At 55.8% G+C, this 23,853-nt stretch overlaps 1 protein-coding gene across 5 annotated transcripts in view; it reads left to right on the top strand.

Moving 5' to 3' along the window:
* The window catches only part of STIM1 (stromal interaction molecule 1), a 68,470-nt gene that overhangs the window by 29,191 nt on the left and 15,426 nt on the right, over positions 1 to 23,853 (top strand). For all 5 annotated transcript variants that reach the window (XM_082279243.1, XM_082279241.1, XM_082279242.1 and 2 more), the window contains exons 3-10: positions 2,987 to 3,101; positions 6,141 to 6,252; positions 7,363 to 7,478; positions 13,245 to 13,422; positions 16,285 to 16,462; positions 20,966 to 21,133; positions 22,596 to 22,696; positions 23,402 to 23,637. In XM_082279243.1, the coding sequence (XP_082135369.1) occupies positions 2,987 to 3,101; positions 6,141 to 6,252; positions 7,363 to 7,478; positions 13,245 to 13,422; positions 16,285 to 16,462; positions 20,966 to 21,133; positions 22,596 to 22,696; positions 23,402 to 23,637 (1,204 nt within the window). The remainder of the gene's footprint in view (positions 1 to 2,986; positions 3,102 to 6,140; positions 6,253 to 7,362; positions 7,479 to 13,244; positions 13,423 to 16,284; positions 16,463 to 20,965; positions 21,134 to 22,595; positions 22,697 to 23,401; positions 23,638 to 23,853) is intronic.

Raw genomic sequence — 23,853 nt, 5'->3', positions numbered from 1 at the left:
TGTGGGTGGAGTTTTGTCCCACAATTTCACGCTGTCCATAAATCATCCTTGCAGTTTTCCTGTTGGGAAGTTAATTTTCAATGAAGTTTCAGATGACATCAGTGGCCTCGATTACAGTGAAAGAACTGTCCCTTATGGGGAAATCTTCTAATTAGGGATCTATTCCTGTCTCCATGCTCACACCAAAGGCCGCTCCGGCTGTTTGGGATGTGGGCTCCCGGTGCCAAGGCTCTCGGATGCTGCCAGCCTGGTTTCCTCAGGAAACAAGGTTTGTGTTGCTGCTCAGTCTTTCTCTGGCTCCTCCCAAGCCCTGGTCCTGCTGCCTGGGGTCACTGAGTGGGAAGAGGCCTTGGACACAGGAGCTGTCTGTAATTCTGATGGAGTTGGTAGTGCAGAAAAGCTGCTGAGGCTGGGGAGCACAGCGAGCTCCCGACACGTGGCTGGCTCTGGCCCTTGGCTCCGGCACAGCGGGAGCTGGTGCTCGGGAGGGAGGGTGGCACAGATCCAGGGATGTGGGAGGGATGGGAAGGTCTGAAAAATCGCTTCAGTAGTTGGAATTTCTGCAGATAAAAAGGCCCACAAAACAGAGTTCAAGGAGAGTTTTGACAATGCTCTCAGGCACAGGGTGGGATTGTCGGGGCTGTGCAGGGCCAGGGCTCGGGCTTGATGATCCTTTTGGGTTCCCTCCAGCTCAGGAGATTCTGTGATTCTGTGGAAAAAAGCCCTCCCAAAAATCCCATTTTGTGGATCTGCTCATTTCTGAGTGTGCCTTCACGAGTTTGTCCCCAGTCCCTCTGCAGCTCTCCTGGAGCCCCTTTAGGCCCTGCAAGGGGCTCTGAGCTCTCCCTGGAGCCTTCCCTTCTCCAGGTGAGCACCCCCAGCTCTCCCAGCCTGGCTCCAGAGCAGAGAGGCTCCAGCCCTGGAGCAGCTCCAGGCCCTCCTCTGGACTCTCTCCAGCAGCTCCATGTCTTTCCTGATGTTGGAGGCCCCAGAGCACCAGCATCAGCATTCCCAGGCCAAGTCTTCCCACTGCCACCCCAGCTCATCCTGGTGTTGGAAGCAGTGGTTCTGGTCCTGCTGCTTCTGGCTGGTTTGACCATGGTTTGCCTCTCCCTGAACTTGGTGCGGTGACTTGGGATTGACTCAGTTTCCTTCTGTCCTTATGGATTCACAGCTTGGCTGAGGCTGGGGTGATCTGGATGGGATCTTGGAGATGGTCCATGTGGGACCTTGCAAATGGTCCGGTCCAGCCCCTGCCCAGGGCTCAGAGCTTTGGGTGACTCCAGGCCTGGGATCAGTGGGATCTTTAACACTTGGAAGTGCTGCTTCTTAGTGGTTTGCAAGTAGGTCAATACTTTGCACAGTGGTTCTTCTGCCTGGGGTTTGGAGTATCTGGTGACAGTGGGAGGTGTCCCTGCCATGGCAGGGATGGCACTGGGTGGGCTGTAAGGTCCCTTCCAACCCAGACCAGTCTGGGATTCCATGATTTTGTCTTTTCCCCAGAAAGCAGTGATGGATAATCTGCTTTAAGGTCTCTTTGGGCTTTGGTGGGCACAGCCCAGCTCCCACAGCCCTATCCCGCATCCTTTCCCTGCTCGTTTTTTGGGACGCCCCCCCAGCCCAGCTCCGTCCCCTCTGCCGAGTCCTTGGCGTTTGTTGTGGCGATGGGGAGCCCAGGGAAAGCAGAGGGATCACTTTTCCTTTCTGTGCTCCCCGAGCTAAATATACAGAGCAGCAGCTGATCCTGCTGCGGGCCGGAGCTGGAGCAGGGCCGCTGCCGTCGGTGACATTGCCGCGTTCCCGCTGGGTCACGGCGTCACCCACCGGGGGTCAACATCGCCTCTCGGCCAGGGACTGGCACAGCTGGAGCCCTGAGTCACCTGCTGAAACCACAAGTCTCCCAAATTCTCCCATCTTCCCTGTTTTTCCCGGGCGGGAAGAGCCGTGGCAGCTTTTGGGCAGCAGAGCAGAGAGCCCCAGCTGGAGCTGCCGGGACCTTCGGTGGCCTCGGCAGCACCTGCGGTGGATTTACAGGGAGCCTGGAATTCAAAGCTGCCCAGATCTTTGTCCTGCCCTGTCTGATGTTAAAGCACCGTGTCCAGATCCAGAGAGGTTCATTGGGTGTGGATATAATCCTGGTGCACGTGGAGGAGCCCGGGGATGAAGCTGCCTGCATGGGGATCATGTCCTGAGGGGCAGGAATGGGGAATCACCCTTTGGTTCCCCCTGTTGGGCACTGGAATGTGAGTCTGCTGGGGGATTTCACAGACTGGTTTGGGATGGGAGGGACCTCAAAGCCCATCCAGTGCCACTCCTGCCATGGCAGGGACACCTTCCACTGTCCCAGGCTGCTCCAAGCCCCAATGTCCAGCCTGGCCTTGGGCACTGCCAGGGATCCAGGGGCAGCCCCAGCTGCTCTGGGCACCCACTGAGCTATGATACAGATATTTATCTATATTTTGCAGTGGAACTGCCTCCCCTCCTGCCTGTGGCATTTGTTCCAGCTTGGATTTGAAGGTGCAGATCAAATCCAATAATAATTTTTGGGTTCTTACTCCATTGACATAAAGCTGGCTCCTTTGTGCCATTTAGGTGAATTTTTGGTGATACTATAATTCAAAGAAAAGTCTGGAATCCCAAGTCCCAGGGTTCTAATTAATTATCCCTTCTCTGTATTGAAATTAATTTAACATATTTACTTACTGGGTATTTCCTGGCTGGTCTTCCCAAGAACAGAAATATTCAGAGGTACAGCAGGGAATATACTTATATCTATATAAAATACAGATGTGTGTATCTTATATATCAAATATATCCTTTATATTTATTTTTTAAGAAATAATAATAAATTAATACATTTTTTTTAAAATTCAGATTTATTAGGACTTTCCCATCAAAATTACTACTATTCAGAATTTTTTTTAATGCTCCTCATGTCCCTGGAAGATGAGCCAAAGCCTAATCCTTCTGTTAATTCCTCTCCTAGTTCTTGAGGGAAGACTTGAATTACCATGACCCCGCAGTCAAGCACAGCACGTTCCATGGAGAAGACAAACTCATCAGTGTGGAGGATCTCTGGAAGGCCTGGAAAACATCTGAAGGTAAAAAAAAAGGGCAAAAAGCCAAGAAATCCTTTCCCAAGAGTGCCAAAGAGTTTGGATTTCTGCTGCCCTGGGCAGAGTGTGCAGCTCTCAGGAGGAATGTGCTGCTTTTCCTGCCTTGTACCAGTCCTTGTACTCTTCCAGCTCCCTTTGTCAGGTGTGGGTTTCCAGGATTTCCTCGGGGTTGTGCTTCCAAACTGTCAGTGCTGCACCTGAGCGTGGCCACCAAAGTATCAGGGATTGTTTTGTTCCTCTGCCCTAGACGTGTGTGTTCAACAGAGCCAAATCTGCCCAGTTCCAGGTTCTCCTTCAAGCACCCAGTGTCAGATGGAATTTTAATGGGATGCTAACATCCTAAATATTCAGTAGAGCTGCATAGGAGCTTTCCTGCAGATTGTGTTTCCTGAGGAGAAACTCTCTGAACCTGAAAAGCTCCTTCACACAGTGAAAAGAAGGGAGGATAAAATCCAGGGAGTGTCGTAACTACAGTCCATGCAGAAATAACTTTAGGCTGTTCCAAAATGCTGTTACTCATCCCAGCACCCAGGGACGTGGTGGGAGTTCAGCCTCTGGTGAGAAACTTCCTGGGAATCTTGGAACAAACTTTGAAGGTTGGCAGGTGCTTCCCCAGTGCTGTCACACAGAATTCCACAGAATTTAATCCTTTTTTTTTTCAATGCTCTCATCTCTAAAAGAGTTCTGTCAATGTCCATTCCTTGAAATACTGGGTTTTAGTCTTCTAATCAGTTCATCAGTTTCAGTTTCTTGTTTGTGTCCTGTTTGTGTTTGATTTTTCTGTCTTAGCCCTTTAATTGCTCTGGGTGGGATGTGCTCTGTGTTTCCAGAGCTCTGTGGATGCAGCTGTAGGGAGTGCAGCAATCCTTCCCATTCCCAGGGTGACTCAATGGACACTGAGGTGCAGCCTTTGCAGGGTGGATTGAAAACACAACGGGGCTGTGCATGAGAAGAGGAGGAGCTCCAGGGAGAGCTCAGAGCCCCTTGCAGGGCCTAAAGGGGCTCCAGGAGAGCTGCAGAGGGACTGGGGACAAGGCATGGAGGGCCAGGAGCCAGGGAATGGCTTCCCAGTGCCAGAGGGCAGGGCTGGATGGGAGATTGGGCAGGAATTGTTCCCTGGCAGGGTGGGCAGGCCCTGGCACAGGGTGCCCAGAGCAGCTGGGGCTGCCCCTGGATGCCTGGCAGTGCCCAAGGCCAGGCTGGACATTGGGGCTTGGAGCAGCCTGGGACAGTGGGAGGTGTCCCTGCCATGGCAGGGGTGGCACTGGATGGGCTTTGAGGTCCCTCCCAATCCCAAGCAGTCTGTGATACTCTCTGTGATGATTCCAGAGCTGTGTGTCCCAGACCAGACTCTCTCCCCCATGGAGTTGGACAGGGATGTGTTGAAAATTCTTGTCCAAGTCACTTAGGAGTGGCACAATTTCCCAGGACAGGGATGGAAGCACATCCCAGGGAGATTTCGCAGCCCTGTGGATGTGGCACTTGGTGACATGGTCAGTGGTGGCCCTGGCAGTGCTGGGGATGGTTGGACTTGCTGGGCTCAGAGGGCTTTTCCAGCCTCCAGGATCCTGTGATTCCATGACTCTTAACGAGTCCCTGTGTGTCCTGTGTCCAAGGAACGCCTTGTGTAAGAAATATTTATCTCGTTACAGGGCTGTTTACAGATGGATTTGCCTGGCATGTATCTTAATGTCAGCTGGGAAAGGGTAGAAATCGTTAAGGGATGGAGGAGAACATCTCTTGATACTCCCCAGGCGCCTTAATTACTGAGCTGCCTTGGCTCTGGCCCTGCCTCTGGCACATGCAGGACCTGCCACGTCTCTGGCAGAGCTGCCGTGGCACAGTGGGTGTCCCAGTGCTGGATTTAGTTCCTGCTCTTGTTTTCCCTTTCATCATCTTGTAGATCTGGCTGATAGAATGAGTTACTGGTTTCTAAAGGGTGGTCTGATGTCATGGAATCATGGAGAGTTTGGGATGAGAGGGACCTTAAAGCCCATCCAGTCACATCCCCTGCCCGGCAGGGAACCTTCCACTGTCCCAGGTTGCTCCAAGCCCGGTCCAACCTGGCCTGGAACACTTCCAGGGATATTTGAAGCCTAATTTTGGAGCTTGAACTGAAGTAATGAAGCTGGAACCAGGCTGGTAGGAAAGGTCTGCTCCTCGCTCTGGGTGTGAAAAGCAGCTGTGAAGGGCACTGACATCCCACAGGGATGGGGTGGCTGGGCCTGTTGCATTTATTTTCCAGCCGCTGCCTTTCCTCCCTTCCATTGCTGCTGTTCCTGGTCACGTGTGGAAAGTAACCCATCTCTGAGCTCTCTCATCTCTTTCATCTCATTTCTCTGAGCTGCATCTCCCTCATCCCTCTCAGCTCTGTGAACTCCCTCATCTTTCTCAGCTTCATCAGCTCCCTCAGCTTCATCAGCTCAATCATCTCTCTGAGCTCCCTCATGTCCCCTGGATCCCTCATCTCCCTCAGCTCCCTCATCTTTCTCACATCCCTCATCTCTCCCAGATCCCTCATCCCTCAGCTCCCTGTGGGAGGCGTTGGGCTCCCTGGAGCCCTCGTTTCTCATCCTCGTGGGCCCAGTCGGTGCTGGCATTGCAGCCGTGCCCACAGCTGGCCAAAAGGGGCCTTTTCCTCACCCAGCTGCTGCCCGGGGAGCGGGGCTCCAGGGCTGTGGGCACAGGGGTGTCGGGAGGGGACTGTCACCACTGGCTGATTCCCAGGGCAGCTCCAGGGCTTGCTGGAGCTGGGGAGGAGCGGCTGGAGCTGAGCAGGGACAGAGGATGATAAATTAAGGTGTAACAAAGCCCCCTCTGTCCAGTAAAAACATCTGCTGTGTCCCAGACCAGGCTGGACACTGGGGCTTGGAGCAGCCTGGGACAGTGGGAGGTGTCCCTGCCATGGCAGGGGTGGCACTGGGTGGGCTCTAAGGGCCCTTCCAACCCAAACCTGTGACTCTGATGTTTGATGACGATTCCAGTGGCTCAGTACCCCTAACGAGCTGTTTGTGCTCTCCTCAGTGTACAACTGGACGGTCGATGAGGTGGTTCAGTGGCTCATTTCCTACGTGGAGCTGCCCCAGTACGAGGAGACCTTCCGGAAGCTGCAGCTGAGCGGCCACGCCATGCCCAGGTCAGTGCAGAGCCAGGGTCAGTGCCATGCCCAGGTCAGTGCAGAGCCAGGGTCAGTGCCATGCCCGGGTCAGTGCCATGCCTGGGTCAGTGCCATGCCCGGGTCAGTGCAGAGCCAGGGTCAGTGCCATGCCTGGGTCAGTGCAGTGCCCAGGTCAGTGCAGTGCCCGGGTCAGTGCCCAGTGTTCCTATGGGACATGTTCAGGGAGAGAACCAGGGCCTGGCAGGGGTCAGCTTCTCTCATCACCTTAAGTTCCTTGGCATGTGCAGTGCCCAGCCTGATTCCTGTTCTGCTCCAGTTGTGAGTGAAAAGAGGGGAAATTTGGGTTAGATACAGGGAAAGAATTGCTCCTTGGGAAGGTGGCCCTGGTGCCCAGAGCCACCACAGGGTGCCCAGAGCAGCTGGGGCTGCCCCTGGATCCCTGGCAGTGTCCAAGGCCAGGCTGGACATTGGGGCTTGGAGCAGCCTGGGACAGTGGGAGGTGTCCCTGCCATGGCAGGGGTGGCACTGGGTGGGCTTTGAGGTCTTTAAGGTCCCTCCCATCAAAACCATTCCAGGATTCCGTGTAAGAGAAACACTGGCTGGGAGTTGACCTAAACTTGTAACAGGTTTGAAGAATCTCGGTGCAGCTCTTTGGATAAAGGTTCCTGTCACTGAAAAAGGGGCTTTTAAACTGACTGGGGAGGAGGGATTACTGGAGATAAAATGAGGATGGTTTTGAGGCAGCACCATGTGTGCCCAGATTTCTTCCGAGGGAGAACTGTGGTTCATGGTCTGTGTCACAGGATGTAAAGGCAATGGAGATTTGGTTTAAAAATAGTTATAAGTGATTGGTAGGACACCAAAAGATGGGTTTTGATGGGAAAGCAGTCCCTCATGCTGTCAGGTTAATGAATTAGGCCTGGCCTTGGTTTCTCCTGCTCTCTCCCAGTCCTAAAAATGCTGCTGCAAAGTGTCCTAGAGACACCCTGGCTCAGAGACAACAACAGTGAGGGCTTTGTTCTGGTAGCAGGGAGCTGCCAGGCCCTGCTCCCATATCTCCCTAATCCCTGGTGTGTTCCTGGTCCTGGTGGACGTGCCCACAGCTCGTTGTTTTCCCCTGTTGTGCAGGCTGGCAGTAAACAACGCCACCATGATGGGGACAGTGCTGAAAATGACCGACCGCAGCCACCGGCAGAAGCTGCAGCTCAAGGCCCTGGACACGGTGCTCTTCGGGCCTCCCCTGTGTGAGTACCCAGGTTCCCATTGCCAGCGTTGGGAAAGACCCCCAAGGCCAGCAAGGCCTTGGCCATGAGGATCTGTGTCTGCTCACACTGGACACCAGAGCCAGGCCTGGAGGACCCAAAGTGCCCAGTGCAGCCTCACCCAGGGAGCTCATCCCAGCACAGTTCCCCTGGAGCAGGAGCAGGTTGTCTCTGGGCTTATGGGAGCAGCTCTGTAGGCTGGAGGCATGCTGGGCTGGCATTCCCATGTCACAGGGCTGCTCCTAGAGGTGCAGACCCACCATCCTGTCCTGCTGGGATCTCCTGTGTGCACAGGGTAAAGCCTGCTGGCCTTCTGTGCTGCTGAGGGTGGGGGGTGAGCTGCTGGAGGGCAGTGATCCTGCCTGCTCCCAGGGAAGCTGCTGCTGTGTCCTGGAGCTCTGTCACCGTGTCCTGGAGCTCTGTCACCGTGTCCTGGAGCTCTGGAGCTCTGTCACTGTGTCCTGGAGCTCTGTCACCGTGTCCTGGAGCTCTGTCACCGTGTCCTGGAGCTCTGGAGCTCTGTCACTGTGTCCTGGAGCTCTGTCACTGAGTCCTGGAGCTCTGGAGCTCTGTCACTGTGTCCTGGAGCTCTGTCACTGTGTCCTGGAGCTCTGTCACTGAGTCCTGGAGCTCTGGAGCTCTGTCACTGTGTCCTGGAGCTCTGTCACTGTGTCCTGGAGCTCTGTCACTGAGTCCTGGAGCTCTGGAGCTCTGTCACCATGTTCTGGAGCTCTGTCACTGTGTCCTGGAGCTCTGTCACCGTGTCCTGGAGCTCTGTCACTGTGTCCTGGGCTTTCCTGGGGCTCCACTCTTATGTCCTGAGGCTCTGCTGGTGACTCAGGCTGTGAATTTCCCACCTCTGGAGGAGGGAAGGAGCAGCAGGCTGGATCAGAAGGAGTTTAGGATGGCTGATATGGAGGCGTGGGCTCCTTTGATGCTTTAGCAGCATCTCAAGCTCTCTGATGCCTATCTCCACGATCCAGGTGCTCCCTTTGCATCTGTTCCCTCTGGCTCCTGTCTGCTCCCTATTAAAGGTGCTTTTGGCTCTCTCCCTCTCTGCCATGGCTTTCTCCTGGGTTTTGGGTACAGAGGGGTAGAATTCCCCCTTTCCTGCTGCCCATCCCGGGGAATCAGCACGGAAATTTCGGGGTCCCAGTGCTCGTGGCTGGGGCATGTCTGGCCTCTCCCACTCCAGCACCCCCAGGTCCTTCTCCCCAGGGCTGCTCTCCAGCCATTCCCACCCAATCCTGGGAAAACTGCCTGCACAGTGTGAACCCCAGTGTGAGGCTTGGCAGAGCCATAGCAAAGGAATCACAAGCCTGGGTTGTACCATCAGCCATTTTTGCTCACAGTTATTGAAAAGCCTCTTTTTGTGCAGGCACAGTTTGGTTTCTATTTGTTAGCCATGTTAAAAGTGAAGTTTTTTGGTGAGTTGGTGGCTGTGGAGGTGGCTGGTGGAGCTGTCCTGGGGGAGTTCCTCCAACAGTGGCTCCAGCCCAGCGACTCCTTGCTGGGGGTGGAATTTCTCTGGAGTTCTTAGTGCTGTGTAAATGGCAAAGTGAATGGCTTGTACTGGCTGGAATTAATGGCTGTTCTGGAGCTGTTCCGTTCTGCCCTGCGGCTCCCTTGGCTCTGGAATCTGAGCCTCCCTGGGTCACGGAGATCAAAGAGTGCAGGGAACCGCGGCGGTCAGGCTGCTCCGGGTCAAGGGCTGCTCACACCCCTCTGATCTCTGTGCCTGGAAGCTTTTCAGGCCAGGCTGGATAGGGCTTGGAGCAGCCTGGGCGAGTGAAAGGTGTTCTGACCGCAGCAGGAGGTGGAATGGGATGAGCTTTAAGGTCCCTCCCAACCCAAACCATTCTGTGATTCTATGACTGTATACAGGCTATGTGAGGAGAGGAAATGCACTTTAAATCTGCACCTGCGGGAGAGATTTATCCCTTTTCAGAAGGTAAAATTTGCTGGTTTCTGGTCATCTGCATGGCTTTGTCTCCAGTCATGGGGAGGGGTTGTTTATCTAAACCAGTTCCTTCGGGAGTGGATTGCAAAACACCTTTCAGGAGCCAGCAGCAATCAGCAGCTTCGGGAAGTGCTCGGTGACCTTCTAAGGTGCAGAGGCTGCTTTTACACCGTGGTGTTGTGGTGGTCTCAGATGTGTTCCTGCTCCAGCTCCTTTCCTGTGGTCAGGGGAGGTGGACTCTGGGGGTAAAGTGGGCTCTGGGGGGGATCTGGGCTCTGGGGGTCTCTGAGCTGCTGGCAGGGCGATGTGGTGCCCAGGTACAGAGTTTCAAGGGTTTGTCTCCTCTCTTGAAGCTCTGTTCACCACAGGTATAAAAGCATTGAATCAAAGCAGCCTAGATTGGAGCCCCAGTGCTCCTGCAGGCTCCTGAATCCAGAGCCATGCCGCTGTCTGCGGGGATCACAGCAGGTGGGCATGGTGCTGTTCCTGCTGCTGCGTGAAGCTTTTCCCAACCCGCCGCTCCAGGGCTCTCGTGGCAGAGGTTTCAGCCAGTTTCCATGGCCAGTTGCTATGTGGATCTGCAGGCTCCTGCCATCCCTCCAGGTCTGGTTCCTGCTGCCAGACTCCAGCCCTGCCATTTCCTACAGCAAACAGGTCTGACCACTTCAGCTCTGAAATTATCCAAGTGCGAGGGAGTGTGATACAATTGTAATCTAAACAAGGTGAGGTGATTCCTTCTTCTGTGTCTGTCCCTTTGGGGTCCTGTCCTGTGGTTCAGGAATTTATCTGGCACAAAATAGCACAACTTGAGGTGAAACATGGAATTCCAGAGTGGTTTGGGTTGAAAAGGGCATTAAAGCCCATCCAGTGCCACCCCTGCCATGGCAGGGACACCTCCCACTGTCCCAGGCTGCTCCAGCCCCAATGTCCAGCCTGGCCTTGGGCACTGCCAGGGATCCAGGGGCAGCCCCAGCTGCTCTGGGCACCCTGTGCCAGGGCCTGCCCACCCTGCCAGGGAACAATTCCTGCCCAATCTCCCATCCAGCCCTGCCCTCTGGCACTGGGAAGCCATTCCCTGGCTCCTGGCCCTCCATGCCTTGTCCCCAGTCCCTCTGCAGCTCTCCTGGAGCCCCTTTAGGTCCTGCAAGGGGCTCGGAGCTCTCCCTGGAGCCTTTCTTTCTCCAGGTGAGCACCCCCAGCTCTCCCAGCCTGGCTCCAGAGCAGAGGGGCTCCAGCCCTGGAGCAGCTCCGGGGCCTCCTCTGGGCTCTCTCCAGCAGCTCCACATCCTCCTGATGTTGGTGTCTCAGGGCTGGAGGCTCTGCAGCTGCAGCTTTGCTGCTTTTGACCTTGGGAGAGAACTTTGTGTCATTTCAGCTCTTTCCCTGCTGCTCCTCTCGCCCTGGGCCAGAGACCGACGGCACCGCGGCCGTTCCACAGCGGAGCCTCAGATTGTTCCTGTCCAGTTTATTGGGATTTCAACCCTCTGGATTTGTCCCTGGCCTGCAGTGGGGCTGGCACAGCCTGTCCTGCACCCGTGTGGCCTTGGCTGCTCTCAGCACCAGGCAGACCTGAGCACACGTTGTACCTGCAAAGACTGCAGGAAAAGCCACGTACACCACAGCAAACTGACTTCTCTCCCTTTCTTATTTCCTTTTTTTGGGGAAAGGAGGGAGAACAGGCACGGTTTTATCAGTGATTGTTCTGCTCAACTGCAGGACTTGATGTCCTGTTGGGTTTGCAGCTCTGCCTGGGCTTTGTGTTTGAAAGAAGATGAAATGATTCAACAAGGGAGAAGGAACTGCAGGAGAGCTGATTTGGATGAGATACCAGAAAAAAGCTTTTACAATGAAGGTGGGAAAATGGAGATGCTCCCAGGGCTGGAGCTCCTCTGCTCTGGAGTGCCAGGAGCCAGGGAATGGCTTCCCAGTGCCAGAGGGCAGGGCTGGATGGGAGATTGGGCAGGAATTGTTCCCTGGCAGGGTGGGCAGGCCCTGGCACAGGGTGCCCAGAGCAGCTGGGGCTGCCCCTGGATCCCTGGCAGTGCCCAAGGCCAGGCTGGACATTGGGGCTTGGAGCAGCCTGGCACAGTGGGAGGTGTCCCTGCCATGGCAGGGGTGGCACTGGATGGGCCATAAGGTCCCTTCCAACCCAAACCAGTCTGGGATTCTGTGCTTCTACGTTCACATCCAAGCTGAGTTTTCAGTTTCCTGATCCACGTGTCTTTGGAAGTGCTGGTGAAGAGGAAGGGTGTGTCCAAGTGCTGCTGTGCTGGAGCTGAGCACGGCTGGCACTGGCAGCAGGAGAGGGGTCAGGGCAGGGTGGGGCTGGTGGGGATTGCTCCAGGCAGCTCCTGGACGTGCCTGAGCTCTGGCTGGGGCAGGAGAACAAAGCTGTGGTGGCTGTGGGAGGGTGGAACACAAACCACCTGAGCTCTCAGCCCCGCTGCTCTCCAGATGGGAGCTGAGAGGATTCAGACTGAGAGATGTGCAGCCACTTGCCAGGATCTGCTCCCTCGGAAGAGGATGTTGTGATCATCCATCCGGGAGGGGAAGCGGCGCCAGCGCTCACCTTGTTTAATTCCAAGTGTTGAATTTACACTGGGCGTTTCCAGGGAGTGATGGATCACATGTGGTGGGGAGGTGGTGCTTGGGTGCCTCCTGGGCCTTTGGGGAGAGGTCCTGGCCCTCTCCCTCTGCGGCAAAGCCCCTCCGTGGTGGGCAGAGGAGCAGCATCACTGTCCCCGCGTGTCCGGCTGGTGTGGGGCTGCTGGGCAGCCCTCGAGCCGGGTCCTTCTGGGCTGTGCTCTGCCTTTCCAATTCGAGTTTCCACCTCCCAGGTCCTCTCCCGTGTGCCCCCAGCTCTGCCAGTGTGGCAGACGTGGTTTAGCTGTGATCAGAGAACAGCTTGGCTTGGGAGGGACCTTAAATCCTGTCTAATCCACCCTGTTCCACTGTCCCAGGCTGCTCCAAGCCCCAATGTCCAGCCTGGCCTTGGACACTGCCAGGGATCCAGGGGCAGCCCCAGCTGCTCTGGGCACCCTGTGCCAGGGCCTCCCCCTCTCAGTACAGGTATTTTTTTCCTGTATCTGGTGTGAATCACCTGTTTTTTGGTTCAAAACCAGTGCATCCTGATCGTTGAGTCCCAGCTCTCTGGACTGAGCTGCTCTTTCATTTGTGGCTCTTTCAGCACACACTTGGTTGAGTTACAGGAAAAAAATTCTGCTTGACTCATCTTCTTGGGTTTTGTTTTGCACTTAAGCCCCCACTTAATTACCTTCATCCTCTCACATGCATCAACACCTTTCTTTGAACTAACTGTTGAAAAAGGGAGTTTCCACATGGAGTTGTGATTCTCATGGGAAGTTTGGCAACTTGACAGTTGGACACTTGAGCTGCCCCAGCTCTGTGATCTCAGCAGGGTTTTTTCAAGTAATTATTTTGTTCTTAGTTTCCTGTGCTGCCCTGTGAGATCACAGCTGTTCTGGAGGGGTTCCTATGTGGAGTTGCCCCTGTACCACTTACTGCCAGGCAAATTGGAGCTGGAAGACTTGGAATTTCATCTTGTTGTTGTTGTTGTTGTTGTTGTCTCCAAATTGAATAAATGTTTTCAAGCTTCTGGTTTTCTCTTTAATTGTCAGCATAGCTCAACTTTTCCCTTGGTGAATCCTGTTCCACAATTCCTTGTAAGACTCCCCTGAGTTCTCCTGTCCCACTGTGGTGCAGGCAAAGCACTTTGGGGTTAATCATTGTGATCCTCTGAATCCAGCAGTGTCTCTGGTCTCTCGCAGTGACCCGTCACAACCACCTCAAGGACTTCATGCTGGTGGTGTCCATCGTCATCGGCGTGGGCGGCTGCTGGTTCGCCTACATCCAGAACCGCTACTCCAAGGAGCACATGAAGAAGATGATGAAGGACCTGGAGGGTCTCCACAGGGCTGAGCAGTCTCTCCATGACCTACAGGAGAGGTAGGTTTCCACTGTCCATCCAGCTGGAGCACTCAGTTCTTCCTGCACGGTCCCTATTCCTTTAGATTTCAGGAAATACTTTATTTTAGCTGTCCTGGTGCCTCACACCAGAGTCAGCCCCTTCCTGAGGGACTCTGGAGCTGGTGTGGGGGCCTGGCTCCTGCAGGGATGCGTGGAGTGGCCGTGTGTAAAGAACTGTGTGTTCTTTCACAGTCACAGAGCCAGGGAATGCTTTGGGTTCAAAGGGCGCTCAGAACTCATCCAGTCCCACCTCCTGCCGTGCAATCCAGCTCACGTGGAATTTGTCATCCAAGGTTGTTTCACCTTGGCTTTTCATGGGGAAAAAGCATGTTGGAACAGCAGAGCAATCAGAGGATTTACACATCCCCACTTGAGTTCTTGCCACTGTGTGGGGAAGCAATACCTAAATCAAAGAGTGTTGCTTGGAAAGTGAAAAAAATACATCATTTTGAAGTATTAAGTAGGAATATCTGGGCTTTTGGCATATGGATCAAATCCTGCAGCCTCGGGAATGGGGTCTCTGCTCCCAGGAATTACTGCAATGGTTCCAGTAAAGCTACTGATGGGAGAACGTGCTGCAAGAGACCCTCTAGACACAGGGATCTTCTGGGACAGGGAAGAGCCTTCAGCCCTGGTGATGCCAAACCCATGGGGTGCTCTGGCAATGGAATATTTTAAGGGCAGATTTAGCAAATAACAGAGCAGGATAGTCTGGGGCTAGAACGATTTTCTGTGAGGTTTCAGTGGAGTCTGGGAGGGTAAACCTCAGCTAGGCTGCCCTGTGAGCTGGGGGCTGCATTCCCAGTGACTTCTCTGAACAGAGGGTTCAATCCCAGGTGCTCGTCCTGGCCGATCACAGGGGTGCAGTGAGTGCCCTGTGCAAGCACCAGGATCCCGGGGATGTCAGGAGACCTGCAGGCAGCCAGGTTTTGGGGATCTGTGTGATGTATCTGCAGGTCTGCAGCCCCATTCCTTGCCTACGTGCTCGTTACAGCCTTCAGGGATTCATCCTGCCCCTGAGTGGTGCTGGAAAGGCTCCTCCTGTTCCCCAGTGGGATGGGACCAGTTGGGGTCTGAGGAGAGCGAGCACCCGAGGGAGCTCCCAGGTGATGGAGCTGCACTGGGCACATTCCCCTGGCACAAAGTCCACTCCCCTCTGCCAGCTGCAATCCACAGCTGGCTCCACATAGCCTCGTGGAGTTTTGTTACAGCTTGGAAATACTCCCAATGAAAGTTTGATTTATTTTTTCTGCATCTGGAGGAGGCAGGAATCCCTTCTCTGTGTCCATCCCCTGCAGCAGCAGTGTCTGGGGCAGGAGGGCTCAGCTGGGCTCACCTCTGAGCTCTGAACTGGGAATGTGCCTGTGGGGAGTGACCTTGGCCCTGCTGCCGAGGGCAGAGCCACGTAAACAAGTGGATGTTCCTGGGAAGTTCAACTAATGCTCTAAAGCCCCTCAGGAAGAAACACAAAACCGCTTGTGCTCGGCGCAGCCTTAAGCCGGAGCAGCTCGGGAGGGCCCGTCCTCCACACAGGGCACCGAGCAGGAGCTCAAGGACTGTGAGGGGAACTGGGGACCTTGAGAGGCCTCTTGAGGGGAAATACTCCTTCCCTTCCTCGTGCTTCCCCAGCGGGGTTCAGCTGGGCTCCTCAGCCCCACCTCCGGACAGCCCCAGTGCTCCCGGACTTGTGGAGAAGCTGTGCTGAAGTTCTGCTCAGAGACTTCTTTTCCAGAGCTTGAAGGACCCTGCTGTGCTGGCTGGGTGAAGCTCAGTGCTGAACAGACCTCTGGAAGGCACGGGATGCCTCTCCAGTGCCACTGCTGCTGGAATTTGCTGAGCAGCTCAGACACGCTCCTGAGGAGTTGGGAATGTTCATACAAAACCCCAGCTTTTATTCATCTTCAAAGCACCTTTGAGAACATCCTTCAGCAGTGACACTTTCCAGTCCATTAAGTGACTCATCAAGATCATCAAGTCTTGGCACATCCTACTGATGCCTGAAAGGAGTGGGCAGCTCTGTTTTGGAGATGTATGGGTTGTATGGAAGAACTGATTGTGTGGAAGCCCCTGGGTTGCCCAGAGCAGCTGGGGCTGCCCCTGGATCCCTGGCAGTGCCCAAGGCCAGGCTGGACATTGGGGCTTGGAGCAGCCTGGGACAGTGGGAGGTGTCCCTGCCATGGCAGGGGTGGTCTCACCTGCTGGTTCCTGGTGCTGGGAGTGGTCTCCTCTGACCTGGAAGAGTCGGTGACTCAGGCATTGCCCCAACCCACGTGCAGCAGGGGCCTTGCTGGGAGCCTCAGTGCAGGTCAGCTCCTCATGTAAGATCCCACAGATCCATGGAGATCCAGGGTTTCGTTGTTGCCACCATTTCTCAGTTGTTGCCATATATTCCTACTGATTTAATTCTGTCATGAGGAAAAATAGGAACATCCAGGCAAGATTAAGACATGTCTGAATTTGCATGATTTTGGGGAGGGAACATGGAGCCATCCTGACTGCGTGGTCTGATGTGCTCTGGCAGATCTTCCCCTGCTTTGTTTTATCAAAGTCTTCACTTTGGTGAAAACCCCAAAAATTCAGCTTAATTTGAGGCTCATTAGAGGAAATCCAGATGTGTTTCAGAAAATGAAGAAAATGCATCCTGAGTATTCGGTGAATGAATAGAGCTGACCCCGAGCAGTTGACAATTTCCTTTCTTCCTGGCCAGGTGAACTTTCTCCCTGGTGTCCCCACGGACAGGCAGGAGCAGGGCTGGGCCGTGGTGGGCACCCAGGTGCCTGGGCTCCCTGTGGTGTCTGGGGAGCCGGCCCGGCACTGGCTCTGGCTCTCTGTGTGCTGCAGGCTGCAGAAGGCGCAGGAGGAGCACCGCTCTGTGGAGGTGGAGAAGGTGCACCTGGAGAAGAAGCTGCAGGACGAGATCAGCATTGCCAAGCAGGAGGCACACAGGCTGCGGGAGCTCCGCGAGGGCACCGAGAACGAGCTCAGCCGGCAGAAATACGCAGAGCAGGAGCTGGAGCAGGTAAGGGCTCGCCTGGGGGATGCACCTCCACAGAGACTGAGGGCAGCGCTGCTCCATCCCTCTGGGAACCCACGGGAGCACTGGATGTCTGCGTTGGGAGGGACCTCAAAGCCCATCCAGTGCCACCCCTGCCATGGCAGGGACACCTCCCACTGTGCCAGGCTGCTCCCAGCCCCAATGTCCAGCCTGGCCTTGGGCACTGCCAGGGATCCAGGGGCAGCCCCAGCTGCTCTGCTCTCACCTGAGCACAGGGACACAATCCCAATCCCTTCCTTGCTGCCCGCACTGGGGGATCAGCCCAGGGCACGGCGATTTAAGGTCCCAGTGCTTGTGGCCAGGGCCTGGGGAGCTTCTCCCCACCAATCCCCAGCTCCTTCTCCCCAGGGCTGCTCCCAATCCATCCTCCCCAGCCTCTGTTTGTGCTGGGATTGCCCTGAGCCAGGCGCAGGACCTTGCCCTTGGCCCTGCTGAGCTTCATGAGGCTGGCACGGTGCCACCTCTCCAGCCTGTCCAGGTGCCTCTGGATGCCCCATCCCTTCCTCCAGCGTGTGACCACAGCACCCAGCTCCATGTCCATGGCAAATGTGTAGGGCTGCCCTGGATCCCGGTGTCTGTGTCACCAACAAAGACATTTCCCAGCGCCAGTGCCAGCCCTGGCTCCCGAGGAACACCAGTCCTCACTGCTCTTCACCACCCCTGAACCCGCTGATGCTGCTGCTCTTCTGCCTTTGCTTTCCCACTGCCCTTGGTGGAGGAGAAGCCCCAAGTCTCTTTTCCAAGGTGTCCATTACACGTCCCGGTCGCTGTTGCCAGACAGGGCAGGTGCTGGCACCTTGTGAGGTCCCAGCAGGAGCAGAGGGGTTGGACTTGCCCTGGAGCTGCACGCTCTGGGATTTCTGACTCCCTCTCCAAGCCATACAGTCTGTCTTTGTTTGTATTCATGGTTTTAGGACAGTTTTAGCATGAGTTCAGTTGTGCTTCCCATGTTTTCTCGTGGATCAGAGGGGTGTGTAAGGGTTGGGCTGGGAAAGCCCTCTGAGACTGTCAAGTCCAGCCATCCCCAGCACTGCCAAGGCCACCACTGACTGTGTCCCCAGTTGTCACATCCTGTTAAATCCCTCCAGGGATGTAACTCCAGCATTGCCCCGGGCAGCCTGTGCCAGGGCTGGACAACCCTTTCCATAAAGAAATTTCCCCATTGTCCAACCTTAACCTCCACACACCTACAAGAAAGTCCAAACCCTCAATTCCAGTAGCTGCTTCCTGTCTCACCTGAGGGACCATTCTCACCTGACTCTACGTTGCAGATCAATTTAAACTCAAACTGGGAGCCAGAACTGCATGAGCTGGGCACGTTCCTTGGATATCCCAAGGCCATGGGTGTATCCTCCCAGCTGTGTCCAGTCTTTGCTGCCACCATGGAGGACCGGGAGGAAAATAAGGCAGGAATCCAGGGTTTCCCCTGGCAAGGCAGGACCAAGTGTCCTGGGAGCCCCGGGGCAGTGCAGGGGTGCAAACAGCAAATTCCCCTCCTGCCTGGAGCAGCAGCAGCCCCCAGCCCCATGGTGCCTGTTCCCAGGAGTGCTCTTCTCCAGCCTCCCTCCTGGGGCCACCCAGCCTCTCCACGGACACGCCCTGGGATGTCCATCCTGACACAGACTTTGGGCTGGTGTGCTTTGGGCCACCAGATCGGGCTGGGTGGCCTCAGGTGTCCCCGGCCCTCCCGGCTCCGGGGCAGCCAGCCCAGCTCTCATCCCTTCCACTTCCCCTGCATTCCCATCTGTAAGGAGCCTGGGAAGCTGGAGCTGCCGTGGCCTCTGTGGTTCCTCAGTCTGTCGGGAGGTGAGTACTGGAGTGTCCCACCTGACACTGTGTGACTGTAACCCCAGCACTGTCCCAGCAGCTCGAGGACACTTGTGACATTAACCAGTCACCCCCTCTGACCCCACAACTCTTCCCAGTTCAACATACTCCCTGCTCCCAGGGAATATTAACCAAGACCTCCTTCTGCACCAGTTGATTCTTATCACTAAAGCCACACTGGGGGATTTGGATGATCCTGCTGGAGTTGGGTGTATGGGATGGAGAAGGGTCCTGTTCTCAGGCTGTTCTTCCATCCCTCTCTCCTCACTGGGTCACCCTCCCCAGACCATGACCCCAGTGGGGCCACGGGCCTGGAGAACACTGAGAGAATTGTGGAATAGAATCCCAGACTGGTTTGGGTTGGGAGGGACCTTAAACCCCATCCCATTCCACACCTTCCACTCTCCCAGGCTGCTCCAAGCCCCGGTGTCCAGCCTGGCCTTGGGCACTGCCAGGGATCCAGGGGCAGCCCCAGCTGCTCTGGGCACCCTGGGCCAGGGCCTGCCCACCCTGCCAGGGAACAATTCCTGCCCAATCTCCCATCCAGCCCTGCCCTCTGGCACTGGGAAGCCATTCCCTGGCTCCTGGCCCTCCATGCCTTGTCCCCAGTCCCTCTGCAGCTCTCCTGGAGCCCCTTTAGGTCCTGCAAGGGGCTCTGAGCTCTCCCTGGAGCCTTTCTTTCTCCAGGTGAGCACCCCCAGCTGTCCCAGCCTGGCTCCAGAGCAGAGGGGCTCCAGCCCTGGAGCAGCTCTGTGGCTCCTCTGGACTGGCTCCAGCAGCTCCACATCCTCCTGATGTTGGTGTCCCAGGGCTGGACCCGGCACCCTGGGGGAGTCTCACCCCAGGGCAAAGTATAACTTTTTTATAAATTTCATTATAAATTGTTGCTCTTAGTGATGCAACTGGGATCTTAAAGATCTTCCCAGGAGAATGGAGACACAAAATAACTCCTGTTTGCACGGATTCCCTGCAGAACCACAAGGGTTTGGGTCGTGGACACTCATTTTAGCCACTGGTCTCTGCCTGTTCACCACCACTTCCCTTTCCCACTATTCCCTAAAAACATTGTTCCTGTAAGTGTTGTGAGCACTCCTCTACCCCAACCAACCAGTGACAGATTCCCTACCCGCTCTTTCTCCATATTCCCAAATCCCAGATACTTGTGGGTGATGGTCAGAGTTCTGCTGAGGTGGGAGCAGCACCGGATGCTGCTGGTGTCCGACGGGAAAAGCCAGGAAAAACCCGAGGTCTGTGACTCTGAATTTGGCACTCTGGGACTGATTTAGGCAATTTTACACTGGACAACCCTAAATCACACACAAGTGGTAGAACTGTTTGACCTCTTGTGCGTGGTGCCTCGGGGCTGCTCCTGGATGGATGGTCCTTCCCGATAAAATACGGAATTCCAGAGTTTCTGCTGCAGCCCGCCAGGCTGGGCTCGGTGAGACACGACCGAGTTACAGAACACACCCAGGGCAGAGCTCCGGGTGTGAGCAATCCTTCACAGAAACGCTGCTCCTCGTCCGCCCACCGCTGGGAGGGAAAGGCTGCGGCCGTGGGCTGGGCTGTGCAGGAGCAGGGAAGGCTGCGGGAGCTGCTCTGGGTGGGAGGCAGAGCTGCTGTGCCGTGCGGAACCGCAGCCCCCGCGCCCGGCGCTGCTGGGCTGGCACAGGGGCCCCATCCCTGGGGCGAGTCCCGGGACTGCGCTGCCCATCCTTCTGCTGCTCCGGGCGGGACACGTTCCCTTCCTGCAGGGCTTGTCAGGCCCCAGCGCTGTCAGAGCCTCTCCCCAGGGTGGGCACTGCCAGAGAGGAGTTAATTCTTGATGGGTTCTGCCACTAAAGGCTTTTCTGTGAGGTCGGAGTGTCCTCAGCTGGCTTCTCACCCACTCCCTTCTAATCCTGTATCTCTGGGATGTCAGGCTGCGCAGGAGCCTGGGCTGGGGTGGAAGGAGAGACCCCAGGAATGGCTGATCCAGCCAGGCTGTTTCTTTTCCTGACCAGCAGCACATGTTTTGTGTCTAAATATTTTTCTCCCTCGCTCCAGTGTGGAAGTTGTCTCCTGACAAGCTCCCTGGGCTTGGCTCGGAGCTGTGGTGAGACAGGGATCGCCTGCATGGTCCTGTCAGGGATTCTGCCTCCGCAGGAGGATCTGTGGGATTTACAGACAGGCAGGAAGCTCTGCAGAGGTTTCTAGAGGCTGCAAAAAACCCCGAGCGTTCTCACTGCAAACCTAATTCCCTTTTAACAACCTCGTGCACCCTGCCATCGGCTCCAGAGGGTTTTCCTGTGGCTCGTGGCAGAGGACCTGATGTGGAGGGGTCGAGAGGGAGCACAGCATGGTGCTGGTGGGAATTTCTGAGAAAGGAGCTCAGCTGTAAGATGACAGGAATCGTCCGTGGGTGGTTCTGGTGCTCGGAGCAGCAGCCTGGCGTGTGGGTGGCTCCTCTCCCGCAGTGCCCAGGGTGCCACCGCTCCTCCAGAGGACTTTTCCTGCTGCCAGGACTAAGATGAAGCTGCCTGGGAAGTGTTTTCCCGTTTCCCAGCGCCCAGGAAGCGGGGCTGGCAGCAGAGGGGGGATGAGCTGCGGGAGGGCTGTGTCCCCACGGCCGCTCCACGGTGTCCCGGGCGTTCTCCCCAGGTGCGGATGGCGCTGAAGAACGCGGAGAAGGAGCTGGAGTCCCACTGCAGCTGGGCCGCCCCCGAGGCACTGCAGAAGTGGCTGCAGCTGACCCACGAGGTGGAGGTGCAGTACTACAACATCAAGAAGCAGAACGCAGAGAAACAGCTGCTGGTGGCCAAGGAAGGGGTGAGAGGTGGAGCGGCCTCGTGCTGGGTCTGTGGGGAGGTTTGGGGAGTGAAGCCTGGAGAGTTTGGATTCTCTGCACCTTCTTTGTTTCCTGGAATCATGGAATCCCAGAATGGTTTGGGTTGGGAGGAACCTTAATCTCATTCCATGGGCAGGGACACCTTCCACTGTCCCAGGCTGCTCCAAGCCCCAATGTCCAGCCTGGCCTTGGACACTGCCAGGGATCCAGGGGCAGCCCCAGCTGCTCTGGGCACCCTGTGCCAGGGCCTGCCCACCCTCCCAGGGAACAATTCCTGCCCAGTATCCCATCCAGCCCTGCCCTCCCTCAGCTCAAGGGCAGTTTCTCTTTTCATGCCTTAAATTTGCGTCTTGTGCACCACAAGCGAGGTGTGAGCAGGGGCTGAGGATGAGCATGAGCATGAGCATGAGGATGAGGATGATGCTCCCATGGGCTCTTGGGGCAGGCAGGTCCCGCCCTGGGCATTGTCAGAGCCTGGAGCCCTGGGAATCAGGGACAGGGACTGCTGCCCTGGGTGCTCAGTGAGCAGAGGCTTTGCACCTCTCCAGCACAATCCCACTCCAGGTGATGAGCGTGCCCAGGCAATGGAATCCCGAGATCTGGATGAATCATTGCCGCATTCCCAATATGGGATGTTGTGTGCCAGCCCTGAGGGATGAGCCCGGGGAGCTGTTGTGACACATCCTTGTCTCTGTGGCCATATGGAGCCAGCAGAGCTGGCAGGAGGGAGAACTCTGTCTGCCTTAATCTGCTTTTATTGGGAACATTTTAACAGTCCAGCAGTTTTCCTTTGGCTGTGTCAGTTCTTGCACCCACATCCTTGGCCTTCCCAGTCCCAGGTTCATGCCAGTGGAGCTGGGAATGGCAGAGCTGTGGGCAGAGACTTTAATTTGAGATACAGTGACACAAACCCAACCTCAAACCAAAAATCTTCCCCAACCCAAGATCCCTTGGGCACTCCTGGGCTGTGTTTGGTGGTCATTCATGGGAGAGACAAGCCAATGTGTGAGAGCCCTTCACTGTGTGAGGTACCTGGGTCATGGAATCATGGAATGGTTTGGATTGGAGGAACCCTTGGAAACCTTCAAGGCCACCACTGACCCATGTCCCCGGGTGACACATCCACAGGGCTGTGAAATCCCTCCAGGAATGGGGACTCCAACTCTGCCCTGAAAGTTCAGCCTCTTCAGTTCAGTTCCCTCTGCTTTTTGGGAAACTGGGAGAAGGGAGCATGAAATCCCCAACCTGCTACTTGCTGCAGGTGAATTCCTCACCCCAGTGTCAGGGAGAGCAGCATTCCTCAGTGACACCACCATTCCCACTACTCCCACGTGCGCAGGCAGCTGTAGGGACTGTTCCTGTCTCAGCCCATCCTGGATGTTCATGGCCTGGAGGAAACATCAGGTTGTCTTCTTCCTGTGACTTTCTCTGTTGATATTCCAGGCTGAAAAGATCAAAAAGAAGCGAAACACCCTTTTTGGGACGTTCCATGTTGCTCACAGTTCCTCTCTGGACGATGTTGACCATAAAATCTTAACTGCAAAGTGAGTGTCTGCTCAGCAGCTCCCTTGTCCCTGCCTCCCTCCTCACCCCTCTCCTGTCCCAGGCAGGAGTGTCCTCACCTGCACAGGGGCTGTGGGGCTCACTTTGCTGAACTTCTGTTGTCCTCCATGACCTGGGCTTGGACTCCCTCCTCTTCATCAATAACCTTCTAGTTTTACCTGTGAGAAACAAGGGGTCACAGTTATGTGGAGCAGTTAAAAGTCCTGTCAAAACAAGGTTTCAGGAGGCTGCAGGATGCTAAGGGATTGTAATGGAATGGTTTGGGTTGGGAGGGATTTTAAAGCTCATCCAGTGCTACCCCTGCCATGGCAGGGACACCTCCCACTGTGCCAGGCTGCTCCAAGCCCCAATGTCCAGCCTGGCCTTGGGCACTGCCAGGGATCCAGGGGCAGCCCCAGCTGCTCTGGGCACCCTGTGCCAGGGCCTGCCCACCCTCCCAGGGAACAATTCCTGCTCAATCTCCCATCCAGCCCTGCCCTCTGGCTCTGGGAAGCCATTCCCCCTTGTTATTATCCCTGGGTACTTCAGCTGCTGCTGCGTTTTTTAATTCCCATATTCCTGGAATTAGAATGAAAAGTGTCTCAAATTTCAGGACACACAGCTGACCCCATGGAGTCTATTCCAGGTGATTCAGGGGGTGTTTTCCCTTCATTGCCTCCGTTGTCCCTGTCTGTCCCTGTCCCCAGGCAAGCGCTGAGCGAGGTGACGGCGGCGCTGCGGGAGCGGCTGCACCGCTGGCAGCAGATCGAGCTCCTCTGCGGCTTCCAGATCGTCAACAACCCCGGCATCCACTCCCTGGCCTCGGCCCTCAACATCGACCCCGGCTGGATGGGCACCCCCCGGCCCAACCCCTCGCACTTCATCATGACTGACGACGTGGACGACCTGGACGAGGAGCTCGTGTCGCCCATGTCCATCCAATGTACGTGAGCCCTGGGAATGGGGCTCCAGGGGCTCCCTGGGAATGGGGCTCTGGGGGCTCTCTGGGAAGGGGGGCTGTGCCTGCTGGGGTTGGGGGCTGTGACACAGAGCAGACCTGGATCCATAGTTCACCTGCATCAGGAGGGATTGATTGATCCAAGTAGGGGTTTCCGTGCCCTGAGACCACAGTTGATCTGTCAGGGTCAGGAACATCCCT

Source organism: Coloeus monedula (assembly GCF_965178545.1).
Source record: "Coloeus monedula genome assembly, chromosome: 3".
NCBI classification, from domain to species: domain Eukaryota; kingdom Metazoa; phylum Chordata; class Aves; order Passeriformes; family Corvidae; genus Coloeus; species Coloeus monedula.
Note: the sequence above shows the minus strand (reverse complement) of the source record. Positions and strands in the feature narration are given on the sequence as shown.